The sequence below is a fragment of the Manis javanica genome, chromosome 5 (assembly GCF_040802235.1).
Source record: "Manis javanica isolate MJ-LG chromosome 5, MJ_LKY, whole genome shotgun sequence".
Lineage (NCBI taxonomy): Eukaryota > Metazoa > Chordata > Mammalia > Pholidota > Manidae > Manis > Manis javanica.
The window spans coordinates 74277039-74296324 of NC_133160.1; the positions used below are offsets into that span (position 1 = coordinate 74277039).

The 19286-nt window shown below is 33.4% G+C and overlaps 1 protein-coding gene across 1 annotated transcript in view; it reads left to right on the top strand.

Annotated features, from left to right (window-relative positions):
* Positions 1-19286, top strand: part of PRSS12 (serine protease 12) — a 91600-nt gene that overhangs the window by 66026 nt on the left and 6288 nt on the right. The window contains 4 exon segments of the mRNA XM_073237120.1: positions 3210-3351; positions 8721-8926; positions 11578-11656; positions 12354-12476. Coding sequence (XP_073093221.1) covers positions 3210-3351; positions 8721-8926; positions 11578-11656; positions 12354-12476 — 550 coding nt within the window.

Sequence of the window (19286 nt, forward strand, 5' to 3'; positions counted from 1 at the left end):
TAAAATACTATAAATACTATACTGTAAATACTCCAGGTGATGAAATACCAGAAATACTATACAAAATGCCATAATCTAAATTCTCTGAAGGCCTATTTGGTTAAATATATGCATATAATTAAGACAACTAATCTTTTCAGTTCCCCTGAAAAATCTGTTTAATTCTAGAATTCTAGATACATTTTTTAAAAATTTAAAAAGCTGAGGGTGGTAATTATTAATAAAACATGTGACCATTTTTATGAATCTCTGTGATCCTAATTTTAGTAATATATCTATTAACAATTCATTTGTCTGAGGAACATTATGTCTGAGCTAAATATACTTTTGGAATAGAATCACATTACCATTTATTCCTTCAAGGAGATCATTACTTTCCCACTCATCAAAAAGGACTGCACATTTAAAAGTGAGCTTAGAGAAGGAGATTGTAGAAGAGTGATATAACAATAGCATTTTAAAAACAGTTTAGTTTTTTTACTTTTTTGGCACTACGATAATGAGCTGTTGGACTATTGTTTTCAACTATTTGAAATGTAATTTGTGGACCTTAACTTTAAATGTGAATGAAGCTGTTCTCAAAATTAGTAATAGTTCAGTACACACTTTCTGTATTTGGGTGTGTGGTAGATAAAATGCTCAAAAGCACTATTCTAAGTGAATAAAAGTAATTTTAAGAAGAATTCATTTAATGTCTGCGTATTAAGGGGGAAATTTGTGGGATGGTAAATATGTGGATTTCTTGTTTTAATACTGCATTAATTCTAACTTCTGAGTAGTAAATCCTATCAGATTTCTTTCACAGTGAGATTGTCTGTTACTCAATCTTACAGTATAAACTTTGACTTAATTTACATTTATGCTAGATTTTCAAAAAAATTGTTTAAAAAATAGTATATTAAAATACTGTTACAGAAAAATTAAAGACAGCACTATTGGTAGTGAAAGGCTGAGATATACAATTAAAAATACTAGGACTTTATTTTTTCCAAGCATTTTATATTTATTTAAGATTTTAGAAATAAAATGTCATGTATATTATTACTACATAACAGAACAAACTTAAACAGTGAGGTGGTATTGATAGAATGGCTTTTGTCATTCAGTTTCCCTTCAAGCATTGAAAATGCAATGACTTTGTAAAATGAATGGCTAAACTTAGGTTCAGAAGTATTTATGTGTTATTTTTATAAAGCATGCAACATAGGCTTTAAAAGTACTTTATCATTTAAATTTTTATGGTGTATGAAAAACTGCCCATAAAACAACTGGGATGAAATGTGGAGATCTAATTCTGTGTGCATGTGTTTTCTTAATATTAGGCCAAAGATCCAAAGATGTAAAATCGAAAACTGTAAGAAAAGAATTTCATCTGTTTTGATTTACTCTTTGAGGATCACTTTTTTACCTAGCCCTCCTACAAAGAACCCAAAATTTCAGATTCATTAATAAGAAATGTAAAGTTTCAAATACACTGTATTTTGTGACACAGCGAAAATCCCAAGTTTTTTAGATAATGTAAGCAGTGCATAGTATAGGCACTCCATAAGCATTTGTAAATTTTGGCTTTGCTATATTGATTCTACTAGGATGCCTGTCCCATGAAGTGAGTATAATCAGAGACCGAAACTACAGAGCCAGTAACTTGGGGTGTAACAAAGAAGGAATCAGAAGTATAAATGAATTAGAAGAATCAATAGAATTTGTCCATCTTGCCATTAGTGTTTTCCTTCAGTTAACAAATGTCAATCTATTAATTTCCATATGTTGATTTAAACATATATTAAGTGATACTTTGTTTATTAGTTACTCTACCTTCTTAGTTCTGATAATTTCACTTGCTTCTTTGTATTCCCTACATCCCTATCAGTAAATCTTTGGTGTTCGGAAGCTGGAGACTCTTCCAATAACTAGGTAATCTAAAATACGTGTATTAGTTTGCTTGGGCTGTGCAATGAAGTACCAGAGATTGGTCGGGTTTTTAAATGACAGGTTTTTATTTTGTCAGTTCTGGAGACTAGAAATCCAAAATCAAGGGGTCAGCAGGGCTGGGAGGGAAGGATCTATTCTAGGCCTCTCTCCCCTTGTCTTGTAGATGACCATCTTCTTCCTGTAACTCTTCACACTGTCTTTACTTTGTGTCCAAATTTTCCCTTTTTATGAGGGCACCAGTAGTACTGGACTAGGGTCCACCCTAATGACCCCACAATTCAACCCATGATAGTGTGCAAGCTACAGTGAGGACTTCCAGTTACAATTCACCGTATTTATTGGAGTCAATAGAAATGTGTGAGACTCTAGAAGTCACTTCATTTTTATAACTTCGATTTTCTAGAGATCAGCTTTTCAATTATAAAAAAAAATTGAATGATTTACTTATTTATTAATTATTATTTTTCAATTTTCTGGGTATAGTTGATGTATATTAGTTTCAGAAGTACAACATAATGATTTGATAGTTGTATACACCGAAAAATGATCACGTAAGTCTAACATCTGTCACTTGACACAGTTACAAGAAGCTTTTTTTAATTGTGATGAGAACTTTTAAGTTCTACTCTCTTAGTAGCTTTCAAATATACAATACAGTATTGTTAGCTATAGTCACCATGCTGTTCTTATATTCCCACTCAACTTTTAAATCTCAGTAGTTTTACGAGTTAAGCACTTCCTTTCGAATCACTAGTAAATAGAAATCCTGGGATGGAAATTTTCCTTTTTCACTGCCTTCCTTTTTCTCTCTGGATACAAGTTACCCATGCATTCCAAAGGTATATCTATTTATACTTTCCCCAAAACCTTAGCCTTGGGAATAAATTTTTAGCTATATTCACAGATAAATGAAAGACATGCAACAAAACAATTCTAAGGAAATGTCTTTTACTGTGTTAGTGGTGATAAAACCATTCACAATTTTACAGTGCTATTCATTCATTCATTTATTCAACAAACAGCTATTGCACGTCTTCTGTATGCCAGGCGCTGTTCCAAGTGCTGGGATACAAAGGCGAACACTGAGCACTCTGACTTCAGGGCTTTAAAGGTACAGCAAAAGTGGGGACAGTTTTTTATTGACACCTCTTCTCTATTGAATTGCCCATCTGATTTTATAGTTGATTTTTAAAATGAATTGTATTTTATAAAGTCTGTCGTGCTTTAACATCAGTTTTCTTGTTTTGGCTTTTCTGACATTTTGAATTGTGACTTAGGTTTTCCTATCAGACTGATGGATGGAGAAAATAAGAAAGAAGGACGAGTGGAGGTTTTTATCAACGGCCAGTGGGGAACAATTTGTGATGGTGGGTGGAGTGATAAAGATGCAGCTGTGATCTGTCGCCAGCTTGGCTACAAGTAAGGAAAACCTAATTATTTGGGTTGGTTATGTGATGAATATTTCTGACTTTTAAGGGTTGTTCTAATGAGTTGTTTCTTACCTAAAATTAATTTGTTATTCAGTTGAAAATACTGGCAGTATGTTGATTTAATTTTGAATTATAAAGAAATATTAAGTGGAGTCTATTTAAAATTTTCCCATTTCTCACAAGAAATATACAATTATGTTACATGAGAAATACCACTTTTATCTAATACCATATAGTCTAATTTAAACTCATGACTCTTCTTAATACTTCCTTTGTCAGGCAAAGGTGTTAACCTTTTCTTTGTGATTTATGTTTCGACACTGTAACCTTTTAAAAGATTCTAGATTTATTGAAATTGCAGTTGGTTCCCTATATTTATAGTAGCTGTGTTCTCTAAAGTCACTGTGAATGCTGAATTAGCAAATACTGAGTCATTGCTTCAAGAACTGAGGTTGAACAAGGCAATCCTCTGCTTTCTTATTTTAGCTCTTCTACTTCCTAACAATTGTCCTTTTTGTGGTTTATTAGTATTTTTTTGATAGTTTCACTGTTTAATGTGGCCTCCACTGTTTAAGTGCTGAAGTGCCCTGTAGCATTCTTAAGTGCAAGAAGCTATGATGTGCCTTATGGAGAAAATAAGCGTGTTAGATAGGCTTCATTCAGGCATGAGATGTAGTGGAAAAACATAGCACTAAGTAGACTGGGAAAAGGACACTTGTTTATGTTTGAGAGCTGAAATCAAAAGGCAGATTGTCTTGTGAGATCTCTACGGGCAATGCAAATTTTTTGAGGCTTTGTGCAAGTCTGCATATGACTGTGAAAGCATTTCAGGTATTGATTTTGGAGCTGCAAATATATGGAACATGTTTCAGTTAAAGGGTTTTGAAATTTAAGAAAATATACATAAATTGCCTAGGTATATTACTCAAGTAGATTACTAACCATGGTTTCAATTTAAAAATATATGTTTAATTATATATGTGTATGTTAAATATTAATAAATTATTCCTATACAGAATATATTTTTATTTTTTATTTTTTAAAAGTATTTCTATTTTAATAAAAATTCAAGTGTTTTTTCCTGAAGTTTTAATTCAAAGTTTTTTGTTTTTTTTTTAAATTAAATACTACTACAATTTACTGCTCAGTTTTGGCCCCAATTGCAATTCCAAGTGTCTTATGATCAACGGGCTCATTATTTGGTGATATAAATTTTCAGTGTTCAAAATTGGCATGTGACATAGATTTTCCGCTTTCAAAATATGGGATAGTAGAGGAAGATGGGAAGAGTCTACATGAGATGCCTAGGTTAATTTAGTCAGCAATATAAGTTTTCTTTGCTTACTACATTCGTGAAACTCCTTCCAATGTTTGAAAAAAAATTACTGTTTTCATCCCCAGTGAATCTCATTATCCAAAAATCAGCCGATAAAGTATATTGCTATTCGAGACTGGTTTCTTTGCCATACTTTTATTTTTTTGGATTTAGTGATCCAGGAAACCTAGTATTATGTTTGGAACTTTGAAAGGAAATAGGAAGGGTAAGATTAAATTTGATCCTTGAATCACATGTCTAAGCCAGGTTTAAGGAGGGATAAATTCATAAGCATACTCATCATGCATTTGCACCTTTATTTCTTTCTACATCTTTCATTGCTTTTTACTTAGCATCATTTACTCCATTTTACATTCAACTCGGTGAATTTAGGGACAAATAATACAGATTAGTTGAACAAAGTTTGTAGCAATTTTCAATACTATTTCTAGTAATTATCAAGAAAAGCATTGAAAGGAGATCATTGTGTAATTGTTCTTTAAATAAAGTCTCTTAATAAGTAAATCAGTAACTTAATGTTGCATACAAATTGGAAATCATCTGTGCCCAACCTATAATTTGCCATCAGATAATATTTAAATGAGAATCATTTATATATTTGATCAATCTAAACATCCTTGGCCATTTTTATAATTTTCCACTGAGGGGAAATGGAATTTCATATAAGAACAAATATGCATATAATTGTAAACTAGCGTGTGACTAGAGTAAGGGATTTTTTTCCCTCACGTCCACTTTGAATTGTTAAAAATCCTTAATAAAGCATTTGTTTCAAGAAATCAATCCAGGAAACTTAAGCTGTTGAAGGCTTGAGTCTTATTAATGGGAATTCCAGAGATCTGTTCCACAGCCAACTATATCATATGTGAGGATTAGTCCTTGGTAACAGTGAGAATCAAAATAGCTTTAGAAAATTTTTTCACAATGGGAGAAACCGAAATGAAGTAATAAAAACCAGGAAACATGAATAGCAAGTAATATAAATAATGCTTAGATTTAGAGTAATGGAAAATAATAAGTAATGGGTAATGATGTGTTACATAATGTCTGACAAAGTCGAGCATATGATCATATTGTTTTAGAGGGTTGAGAGAGAATGTGTTGATATCAATTAAACTCATTGAGATTAAATAAATAGCCATGATGAACATTCCATTCTTTTTGAACTTTGTGTGAATCCATTAGCATGTATTTCAACATAACATTGTTCTTGAACTGCATATATATTTTCGAGTGGTATCCCTTAAAAGAATCCCTTACAAAATGGTGTACACCTACTAATTTGGTAGAGACATATAATTAAATATATCTAATTTTATCTTATAGTTAAATAGCTTCAAAGGATTTAATGTCTTGCATATTTGTATATGGTGTTTGAAAAAAGAACACTTATATCATCACTCTTTTAGTTATTTCCAGTGAAATATAAATATGACAGTGATTTGATATTCTCTGTCATCCACTTAAAAAATACATGAGCAAACTCTTCTTTGACCTTCAAAACTTTTGCATAATTCTTTTTACTTTTTGAAATTGTATTTGAAATTTTCTTTCCCACAGAATCCTAATGTTAGAATGCTTATAGAAATGTGTGAGTATACACATATATACTTACATACACACATGAAGAAAGCAAAAGTGAGAGAAAAGAAATTCTTCTAACAAGGTCCTCTCTTGATTTTATGATTTCTAATATGCAACTTATTAAAAACAACAACCAAAAATTTGATAAAGAATTATGAAACATAGGCATTAAAAGCTGACCAAAGTTCCCATTTCTTACTTTGATTGATGGGTTGGATTTATGTGCTTGATTAAAGGAGGCTCCTTTGCTGTCATGTTTTTGAAATGTTCTTTTGGCCACTTTAGAGGCTTTTAAGTGTTGGAGCAGTGAACTGTGGTAGGATTTGGGATAAATAAAAAATATGCCTTTCTTTTGTGGGATAGGAGAAAGAAAATTTTGAAAGAGAAGTTGATCTTGATTCAGCAAGACCAGTTTTAGGAGGGACTATAACTGGAATTGGAGAAGCTGAATATTCATTTTCTTAAAGCCCAGGTATACCTTGGAAAGTTACTGTCTACTACCAGGAGCACTTTAACCCCTGGTTAAAGACTGATACATTAGAGCCTATCGTTTCTTTGAAATCTTAGCTTTGAATTACTGTGTGCCTGTATCCCAGTGGGTAGTTTCTTTCCTTTTGCCTATACATGACATAGTCCTTAGTTATTTCAAAAAATAGTCAAAAGAATATTTATTAGATGTCACTGTCTTTAATTTAATCATGGTCTTTTATTGTTAAAGTGTTCTCTAATTTCTATTTATTGCTTTTCTAAAATGGTGCCTTCCTTTTAGTCTGTAAGTTGATTGCTAAATCTCTAAGAAGTCATCCTTCTGTTTTGTTTAATGAGTGTAATTTTATTTTCTGTTTACTTCTACTTGTCATCTACTTTTATGCAATCATACTTTATTGTCTGTTCTTTGTGTAACCTGTTTTTGATTTGCGAACAATCCAATTTTATGTTCTCTTTCTTTTCTCTAAGTGATTAGAACTTCAGCATTATTACAGTTTTGCTAGTCTTTCTCCTTAAATTTTTAGCAAACTAACATATTTTCTCACCAATGTCAAAAATCAGTATTTTTTTCCTTCCCTTTCCTGAAAAATTTCAAGACATTTAGCAAACTACTGTTTACTTTCAGTCTCTCCTCATTCTCACTCCCCAAACTGATGGGAATCACCTGGAACTTTAATTTCAGAATGCTATTAAGTTTTTTTCAAATTATGCTTATTTGAATTTCAAATTGCTTTACATTTCACATCCACATTATCAGCAATTATTTCCTTTTTAAAAAAAAAGACTAATAAAGTAAACAACAATGTCTGGCAATTCCAACTTAGAAAAAGGAACGAGAATACAAGTAAACATTAGAGAAAAGAAAGGAATACAAAACCAGCCACACAGAAGGTTAACACATGTAGAAGAATACTATGAACTACTTTTAGTTAGTAAATTTGGAAATCTAGAGGAAATTGACAATTATCTAAGCAACTGTACATTTTCAACAAAAATGTAATTATGAAAATTGATAGAAAACCAAAATAAACTAATGGCTGTAGAAGAAAAGACTGATTTTGCAGCACTTTGTCCAGTCTTCAAGACACAGATAATCCCTGAGTTATACAAATTGTTACAGAGCAAAAAAAAAAGATGGAAATCTTTCCATTCACTTTATGAGGCTAATCTAACTTGATATCAAGACGAGGTCAGTACACACACACAAACAAAAAGAGCTGTATCCCATCTCATGAATCTACATAAAGAATTCTAAACAAAATATTAACAAATTTAATCCAATAGTGTTTGTTTTTAAACAATGTACCTCAAAGTCTATTGTAAGCATGTAAGAGTGGGTCAAACTGAGGCATTCAATTAATGTATTTGCTTTTCATAATTATGTCGTTAATTTATTAGGAATTGTACTTGGATATTTAAAAAGAAGTAATGTATTATTTTTACAAAAGTTTATACCAAGAGTAGGTCTGCCTTCTATTGACATTCCTGGTTTAATCTTTCTTTATTAAAAATCGTGCTTTTTTTACTTCTAAAATAGGCTTTAAAATTCTTAACTCCTGAGGTAATTACTTAATCTCATGCTTTTCTTGCAATATGTTACCAATTTTGAGAAACTATTATGCTTTGTAAGGAGTATAAAATTTTGAAATGATTTTCCTTCATGCTTAAATAGTTAAAAACTCTCATGAATTTTTGATACGCCATTAAATGTGAGTTTCTTAGTAGAAGCTAAATTAGAGGCAGCTTTGGGGTATGAAAACAATAAGAAGGTACAGTTATTCTCTCTTTTAAGCTTTTCTTTGACTGTCATGAAATGTTTTTTAGCACGTACAGATGCTAATGTTAATATATGAAAGTTAAGAAGTATAATTGAAAGAGGGTTATGTTGTGATTTATTAAAATGTATGATTGACTGATTCACCACATCCTTAAGAAAGCATTGTTTGCAGGGGTCCTGCCAGAGCAAGAACCATGGCTTATTTTGGGGAAGGAAAAGGACCCATCCATGTGGATAATGTGAAGTGCGCAGGAAATGAGAGGTCCCTGGCTGACTGTATCAAAAAGGATATTGGAAGACACAACTGCCGCCACAGTGAAGATGCAGGAGTTATTTGTGATTATTTTGGTAAAAAAGCATCAGGTAACAGTAATAAAGGTAAGTCACTTCTGGGGACTACACAAGTCAAAGAATACTAACCCCAGTTCATTATTATAAGCAGGACCAGGATAACAAAAATGCCCTTCTGAAAGAATATATACCACCCCTTGTTCCTTCCTGACAAACTTGACTAGGGGGTGCTTATAGGGAGAGTAGGGTTTGCGGAGGGCAGAAGTGGACTTCCAGTATTTTGTAATGTCTGGATCATCCCCTCTTGACATACTCAGCCATTTCTGTACCAGTCTTTCTTGGGATGTAATAAAACCATCAAACTTTCTGGTATCCTTAAAGATTCAGAATTGATGTTTACATAAAAAGAAAGAGAGAAATGAAAATGTAAATATGAATCATAAGTGCGTCTACCCTTACTAATATTGTAAATAACAGAGCTAACTTTTAAAATTACTTGCAAATCTTTTGCAGATTTTATTTTCTGAAATTTGAGAATATAAGAAAAGTGAAAAGTAATTTTTTAGTATAATAGTTACAGATGTTTCATATTTAAATAAGTGTAAGAGTTCTTGAAAGCTCTGAATTTAATTTTGTCAAAAAATACTGCTTTAACTGAATAAGGGGAAGAATTAGCTATTTTGGAGAAAAACATGGTTACTCTTATGAAAAGAACAATCACCTCTTTGTTCATATGGGAAAGTTCACAGTTTTAACACAGTGGATTTTCTTAAAATCAGGTGCATCTATACTTCAGTATTCTCTTTTTCTAACCTCTTTTAATAACTGCTAAAGACAATGCAGTAAATAAATTGGATGCTGTCGATATGATTCTTCAGTATCTGAGGGGCTTTTGAATGTGGAGAAGAATACATACAACCTTTTGTGCTTTGTTTTATATTACCTATGATTTGGTAAGCCAGTTTTTCCTCAGTATTGATTAATATATGAATGTATTAAATTCTCTTAAATAATTTAAACTATAGTTACAAATTGAATATAACTAATTCCTTATATTCTGCTGAATTTCTCAAGTGGTAGAAAAACATAAAAATTCAATAATTATAAAAGGTTTTATTATGTTTCAATGTAAACCTATTTTAAAATATGAAGTGCCATGTTTATTTCTTATTCATTTATACATTTGTTTTTATGCCATCCTAGAGTTGTAGCAAGACTTACTTTGATACCTTTCCATGGTTTCAATGCTACCATACCTTAAGAAGATTTCATGTTAGACCAGCTTGATTACTAAATTTGGCTTAATAGCCTGTTGGTTTTGTGTTGAGGCTCAAGACCTAGTGATTTCTATAAGGTGATTCAAACTCAAGCCGTTAGTTATTGTTCATATGATGGGATCCTTTAATAAATGAACTTCATTTTGCTTTCTTTTCTATCAGTGTATTTTATAGCTTTAAATAGATTTTACTTTATTGTAATCCAGTGCTTTGCCTCAAAGAATGATGTAAACTTTCAGTTTTGCTGGCTCAGTATTACATCATTGCTTGTCTTGGCATTATATATATTGACTTTTTGCCTATAATTACATAGTCCTTAGTTATTTAAAAAAATAGTCAGAAAAATTATATTTTTCTGAAATCTTATAATTTGCAGTATCATCTAGAGAATTCATATCCTAAGAGATGAGGATTAAAGTTTCACAGCATGCTTCTGAGATCATTTGGCAAATGAATGATTTTGGTGCACATTGTTAAACCTCTTTCTCTTAAGAAATAACTGGTTTGATTCTCCGCTGAGTTCCCTTCCACCTGGTTATTATGGGAGACCATTAGTGTGACCAGACTTTCATGGTCATGACACAATTTCCACATTTTTTTAGTAGTATCTACACTTTATACACATGTATATACTTACATGCATATATGTACATATAGATATAATATATATATGTGCATATAGATAAAATATATATATTATATATATACACACTTATATACATACTTACACTTAACCAAGAAATAACAACACCTTCTATAGATTCTCTGACTTCCTAAATTATTTTAGAAACTAGCCATACCTTATATTACTTAGTCTTCCTTTTCACATATTTTAAATTTAATTCTTCTGTTTTTAATGGTTTTGACAGAGGTTTGTTATCTTGGGAAGTTTGACTACATGCCCCTAAATATAATTTGCTTCTTAAATTGGCTTACCAAATCCTTTACACATATAAATATGCTATATAAGCAAATGTAAATTTAGACCAAAATTCCATTCTGGTAATGTGCTTTGCTCTTCTTAGTTATATTTGTGCTTTTGGCTTAGAAGAGTACTGTATGTATAAAGAAAGTGATTAGACTATTACTGCCTTTGTAGGTAGGTCTCTTGTTTAATGTTCCTGAACTCCAGAACAATCTCCATAATCAGGAGAGTTGGAGATGTAGGTGTAACTACAAGGATAATGTACTGGACAGGGTATCAACATTCAGCAGCCTGTGGAACCTCTTCAGAGCTGAATGTGGGAAACCTCTTAAAGTTCCTCCTGTGTTTGCAAATTATTGTTGCCCTGTTTAAATGAGAAGCAACTTTTGTTTATTACTAGAAGAAAAAGTATTCTGTAATTTGAGGAGAAGAGGTATTTTAAAATAGAAGAGGAAGCAGCAGGGGCATGTGTCACTGTGTCTTTATCCCCCTATCAGCAACATGGTGGTTTACTTAATAACCTGTTTCTGTTTCAGAGTCCCTCTCATCCGTTTGTGGTTTGAGATTACTGCACCGTCGGCAGAAGCGGATCATTGGTGGGAAAAATTCTTTGAGGTAAAAGGTTCTTCAGAAGAGATTTTTCCATGTTGCAGGAATTATTTGTATACATAGTATTACAAATTGGGAATTGTCTACTATTTTATAAGGGATTTTTTAAACTTATTTTTCTAAATTAAATTCAGATTACTCTAATTTCACTGTCCTCTGACCATGTATAAGAACATGGACCGTGTTCTTATATCACTATCTCCTGCTTTATGAAATAGATGTGTTGCTGAGAACTTATGTGGTAGAAAGAAACTTGTTCAAAAGATCTGAAAAAATTTCTACACAGTTCATTAGACTTAGAATATATTTGTTTTAGACTTGCTTTAATATACTTTTTTGTTGAATTTTCTGATGGAAAACTAGCATTTTGCATATTAAATACTTTTTAAATCTGCTTAGGTAGAGTAGTGAGGAGAGAAAATATACTTCAAATCATGAAATATAAAGAAGACCCAGCTTGTTTCCAAGAATGTCACAGATATGCAGATGCATACAAATGCCTATAAGCAAATCTTAAGGTGGTCTGCTCCAAGTTGTAGGGGCATCATTCTCAAAGTAGGAAGGGGTCTTACATCCTAGAATCCCTTTCATATTCCTTTCCTCTTAAGTGCAAACCTTCCAAGTCATTGTTTAATGTCTTAGATGCTTTTCTGTGCTTTTCTGCCTTTTATGGGTATTGATGGGTGGTTCACTTTCTTCTCAGGGGTGGCTGGCCTTGGCAAGTGTCCCTTCGACTGAAGTCACGCCATGGAGATGGCAGGCTCCTCTGTGGGGCCACACTCCTGAGCAGCTGCTGGGTCCTTACAGCAGCACACTGCTTCAAGAGGTGTGTGTCCACCTTAACAAACAACTAAGTTTGGCTCTTATTTGACATCTTCCAATCCCTTCCTGCCCTACAACATACTAGAAACTTGAAGTGGCAGAGGCAGGCTAAAGACCTCCACATCCAGTCCAGTTGCACCATCTTGGTATTGAGGGAGGTAATAATAGGAGAAAAGAGCGCCCTCAGGGAGCTCTTGGCTACCTGGTATTAAAGCAGACTCTAGATTTAGGGAGAAGAGAGGATGGGTTTTTGTAAGGAAGGCAGCTATATGTTAGTGCTTCCCCCCCAAGAATGTGTCTGAAGGTGAAATCATATCCCTGTAGAGCTAGAGGAGGCCTCAGATTATCTAGAAATGAATGCTAAGGAATAGGGAGTTTTGGTTTTTTTGACCCTTTGGTTCTTCTTGGTGTTTTTTGTCTTTGAGATTTTTCTATTTGTGCCTTGTAGAGAGTCAGGTTGCATCCTGATTATTTACTCTTGTCACAAACGTTTTATCAGTACAGTCTGAAGTTTTCCCAGTTCAGAGGGGAGCCCATGCAGAGAAAATCAGGTGCCAGCATGACACTGCTCACTGTGCCTACACTAGACGCAAGTTGTCCTTTTCCTGCCCTGTGCTCTTTTGTGGGCCTGTTAATGGTCATTTCCTTAGCAGGAATTTTGGTATTTACAAATGTACACCAGTGCTTGTCAAACTATTGATAATTAATGAAGCAAGGTGATGAGTAAGAGAATTGTTTATTTGAAAATAGTCATAATAAAAAGTTTTATTTTAAAACATATACCTTTCATTGAAGTTTTTATAAGCAAAAATTTGTTCATTTTTTTCATATATGGTATCATATGGCCTCACTGTATATTTGCAGTCCCTCCATATAGATTTTATTCACTTTAACCACTATTTGAATTTTAATGCCTTTTGTAAGATGAAACCATAGTTTATTTATTCCCCTACTGATGGATAATTAGGTGGTTTCCATTTCCATTCTTTTATTATGAAAAAATGGTTTCTGCAGTAGATATTCATTTATCTCATTGGGTACATAAATGTGCGAGCATTTTGTTGGGTCCTGAAGTACAGGCGCCGTTCAGTTTTACTAGGGACTACTAACTATACTTTCTAAAGTAATTGTATCCATTTATACCACAGCAATGTGTAAGTTCCCAGTTCCTCACATCCTCACCTCAACTTGATGCTATCAGCACTTACACTTAAAATTTGCCAATTTTAGAGTTTTGGGACTTCTTTTTAAATTCCATTTCTCTGGTTATTGTCTTTCATGAATTCTTTGTCCATATCCTTTGCTTATTTTTCTGTTGGATTATCTTTTTGTAATTGATTTTTCAAATTTTTGGATATATTCTGGGCCCAAAGTCTTTGTTACCATATGTTACAAATGCCTTTTCTCAAGCTGAGGCATGTTCCTTGTCTTGTTTAAGGTCTTTTTCTTATGAAGATATTTTAATTGCAATATTTTTAAATGTGTCAACTTTTTAAAGTTGATGAAAACTTTGTATCTTATTTAAGAAATCCTTCTCTAACACCGTATAATGAAAATACTATCTTAATTTTTTAGTAAAAAACTTTACAGTTTTGCTTTTCATGTTTAGATTTTTACTGTTTATAATTTATTTTTGTGTATGGCATACAGTATGAGAAAGGACCTAATTTTATACTTTTTTTAAGGAAAGCTTGTTTTCCCAACACTTTTCATGGACCATTCCATTCCTTACCCATTTATTTATGTCAACTATGTTATATGCCAAGTTTTCATGTACCTATGTTTCTAGGGTCTCTATTCACTTCCTCTTATTATTTTGATATATTCAAGGTGCTGCAGAAGATACAAATCTATATTTTACATAGCCTTTGTTATTAAACTCAGATAATAACTGAGTTTGAGAGTTCACCTATATACTAGTGAGTTTAATACCTTCATATGTTACATGAATGGCACAGACAGTAATGATGATAGTCATTCATTAACTTAACAAAAAATCATTGCACTAAAGATGTAGTGGAGAACAAGACAGATAGGATCTTTGCTATCATAATAATTTTTAGTGTAGCTGGATGACCCAGAGGAGGACACACTGATGTGGCTGGTATGATAGGAGCAGAAAAAGTTATGGCACTGTTTTTAAAGTGTGGTCTTTTCACCACAATATTAGATATATTCATCTTGTTAAAAATCCAGTTTCCTGGGTCCCTCCTCAGATCTACTAGATCTTTGGAGCTGAATACCTAGGAGCTTGCATTTTTATCAAGAATCTCAGATGATTCTTATGAACGCTAAAGGTTAAGACCCACTTGCTTAGTGGATAGAATAGAATGTAATCTGGATGTTTGAAGAATGATGATGAGGAAGAATGTAACTGAGTTGACTGGATACTTATCCTTGTCCCATTCAATGTATTAATCACTAAACTGAAAAAGAATACTGATAGTAAGGTAATTCTATTTTTGGATGCTAGGAGACTGGGAAGGACAAGATGTATGTTGGGAGATAGGCTCCAAGATGGTGAAAGATCTTGATTCATTTTTCTAACAGTGTGGAATAAGGAGGAAGTAAAATGCCGGCATTAGTTCCTGGAAACTTGGCTTAAATGAACCACAAGTGAAAAAAGACCTCATGAGTTTTGGTGTCCTGCTGCCCTCATATGAGTCAGCCGTGTCAGGCAGTTGCCCATTAGGTTAATCAGTTTTGGGCCGCGCTGACACAACGGTGTCCAGGCAGAGCAGCAGAGCCCGCTGCCTGTGCTCAAGCTCCCGGCGGGGACAAGAGTGCTGTCGCTCTGGGGGAGAACTGTGCTCAGTTCTGGGGCTGCACCGCGAAAATGCTACGTGGTGCACAAGGCAGGCAAACAGAAAGGGGAGATGCGTGGAATTGGATTAGATTGGTTATCCATGGCTTCAAATACCACAGATATTCGTGGGAGATCAGATAATTTTCATTTTAACATAAGAAAGAGGTTTTGTTTTTTGTTTTTATTTCTTTAGCACTAGAACAGTTCAAAGATGGATATGGGAGGAAGAGTAAGTTCTGTTTCGGAGTCTCTTTGAGCAGAGCGGCTGGATTTATGTATTAGTAGTAGGAGGTGGGTAACATCAAACATTGGGAGCATAGTGGTGAGAAAGCATAAAACACATTTGAAGGATGGCAGTTATTAGTTAGCATAGTGGATCTGGAATTTGTCTAGTGAACTTGCAGTAAAGAAGTAGGAAAGGCCTGGAATACCAGGGTAGTGAATTTCTGTTTCATTCACCAAGCAGTGGAAACCACTAGTGGTTTTTGAGCCTTGAATATGATCAAAGAGGAATTTTAGGAGATGAGTACTTTGAAAATACACGGGATCGAACTGAGGTGGTAAAGCAAAGTTACTAATGTGAGGGTCTGAATGAGTTTCAAATTTCATGAAATCTTTGCATTTTGTGTGACTCAAATTGGAGTGACTTAAACTGGTCTGTTACCAAGTGATTGAAACTCAGGATGGCAGGGGAACTAGAGGGAGACTGATTATAAAGCTATTATAGTAGAAGGTGGAAACGAAAGGCAGAAGAGAAGGTAGAGACACTGTGATAGACATCAGAACGTGGTACTGTATGACAAGAGACATGGATCTGGCCATCAACACCAGAGTTACAGTTCTAACTCCTTCAATGGTCAATTGCCTAATTTTGTGGAAACTAGTTAATCTCTTGGATCCACAGTTTTTTCATCTGTAAAATGACAGCAGTAATGTTCCATAGTGAGTAACAAATGATCTGCAAAGTATGTGAAAGTATTTTATGAACTGTAAAATTCAGAACACATTAGCTATTATTATGTTGGAAACATAATTCCCAAAACAGGAATCAGATTGTTATTAGCAAAAGCAGGGAATCCAGGATGAGTTTATTTTACTGACTACTAGAGAAGAATAAGGGAGGAAACTGCAGAGAATCTGGGAAAGCCTGTTTGGGCAGTTTAGAGATTAGGCAAAATTAATTCAGTAGGTTCACTTTAGATTATCTACCCCTTATTCAAGACTCCTTGTCTATCAAGTGTCTGCTAAAAGTTACAGACTTAGGGGTTCAAGGCTTAAAGTATTAAAGTAGGGAAATTACCCCAAAATTATACTTGAGTTTGAAAATTTTGATTTGACTTGCGGGTTCCCTGGAAGGTCTTTTTCTTTCTTTGTTTCTTTTTTATTATTTTAGATATATGTTTGTTTACACGTCATTATTTCTCCCTTGGCTGGCTTCTTCTAGTTTATTGCTTCAAGTCAGCAATCACTTCATTTGTGTTTATAAACCAAATGCCTTGTGTATTGCTTGGCACATAGTAGATACTACTAAATGATTGCCGCATGATGAAGCTGTGGGTGCAGCTGCCAGATAGTGGATATATGTAAGAATGTTGGACTCTTTAGAGTTTGGTGGTATTTTAAACCTAAATCAGCAGATAACTCTTTCCATATGTCATTCTGAATTTCTTCTCGTTATCTGCAAAGTATAAGACAGTTGATTTAAAAGCAGAGATTACGATATGCAGCATTTTGATGTGCTTTGGACATAATGCGAGACTCTTTTGATGTGAGTAGGGAGAAAATTGTTTTTCACATGTGTTATATATCCATGCAACTTGGTCTGTAACCTTTACCAGATTTCATAGATTTCCTGTTTTGAAGTGCCTAAGGAGGGTACAACTCACATCCTTATTGCAGGTAAGTTTATTAAAAGGCATAAGGACAGTTACCAGTGATTAGAACAAGCTCCAAATTTTGTTTTTCTGGGCTTAGAGACTTTGGATTAAAATAACCCTCCTTTAAACATCAAAAACTCTAAACTTTGCAAAAATAGATTTCTCTGGAATTGTAGAGACTGTAGTGCAGAAGCAATAAAATCACGTTCTAAGAGTTTACCTTCCTTTTAGATTTCTTGATAGTCTAATTTAAGGTCTACTAGTAGGGGACCTAGATTTCATATTCTGAAATTAGCTCTCACATGCTTTTTCTTTTTGTATCTCTACTGCTTTAACAACTGGACTTATATATATACATACACATATACATGTGTATGTATATGTATATGTATACACACACACACATAAATATCTTATATATATGTATATATATCATATATATATAATGATTTCTTGCTCATTGGCCTTCTTTGTTGCCTAATTTTGCAGTGGGGGTACAGGCCAGTGCTTTTGAGCAGCCATTTTGGAACAATAAGGCATAGTTTGCTATTACTAGCAGTGTTATTTTATTATGTGGGATGACAACTTTTTATGTTTATTTAACTTGCCTTTGTAGGGCAGTCACTCTTTTATACAATCCTCATATCAGAGTAATCTGGGATGATGGTTTAGGGGGAATGAGATCAGAATGTGTTAACTTCAGATCCATCATCCTATTACAGTCATTTGCACAAAGTAGTCCCTACATGATAAGGGCACTTTACTGGAAGGCTGACAGAGTTCCAGTAATCCAACTGTGATTAGTTTACAGCTTTCACATAGTGTGAGGTGTCCAAAACAGTCTTTAATGCCAGCATAACAAAGATAACTGAGGTAGTTGGCCAATCACCATTTTAAAGCCCTTATTTTTCACATTTTCCCTAGTGTTAATGCAATACAGATTTTGGAATGAAATATCCCATTGGCAGTTTGAAGGGGAAACTTGGGTAAATTAAGTTTTGTGTAGTTGCCCTATCAATTTACAATATAAATAGCTTACTTATGCTACTTTCTATTCTAAATCACAACTACAAGTACCATGAAATAACCATCTCTTTATGGTGGTGCAGCAATATAATTGAGAGGTGAATTCCTGAATATTTAATTCCTTTTACTTTATTCTGATAAAAAGGACCATTTTGGAGGAAAGAATGTACCCCAAACAAGGATTCTCTTATTTTTGTAAATCTACTGCAAATTTGATTAGATTAAGAATATAGCCTTACTTGATTTATCATTTTGACTTTTTTGCCTGGAAATGCCATAGCAGCTGCAAAATGTCAGAAACTGTTATTCTGAAAATCAAGTGTCTAATTAGAAAGATGAGCCACAGAGGTAATGGGACTTACTTTTTAAGAACAGTGTGTCAGATGCTTAACATGTTTCATCATGACCTAGTATATGGTAGAGTTCTTAAGAACATGATCTTTGGTGATATACCTATATCATCAGTCATGCTAAAACCATTTCCTGAATTCTGTCTCTCTCTATATATACGTATATAAGACAATGCAGAGTTCTGCAGAGGTCACCTGGAACCATTTACAAAAGCGACTTCAGTCAACTATTTTTTGAATTTCATCCAGACAACAGAAAAAAAACAGATTCTAGTAGTAGCAGATGTGCACAGGCTGATGTAAAATAACTTTCTGAAGAGATGAATCTATGTAGAGAACACACATAAAGAATGTGACCTGCAACTGAATTAATTCTTCTATTTTTAAAACTGGTAATTTTTTGTTGTTTTTTAAACTCTAAAATCTCAGAAATTGGGATATTGGGTTTTACTGAACTGCTCTGTCTCAGATCCTCTCTTGCTCAAGCTTGTCTGGGAATTTCATTCAATTTTCAATTGCGGGGGAGTTGAAGGCATTTCAGCAAAACAAACAACTGAATGGTGTGTCAGCTAGAATTTGAAATGTTTGTTTTAGGAGCATTTTTTAACATAATAAAGTAGTTGAAATAAACAAAGCTCAACTAGAAAGATATTAAAATACCTTGAAGAAGAGGTTTCTTTGATATATTTTCTTGAGAAGCCTAGAACCATATAAATGCTTTTAAAGTTCAGTCATATTGGAAACCTCAGCCACAT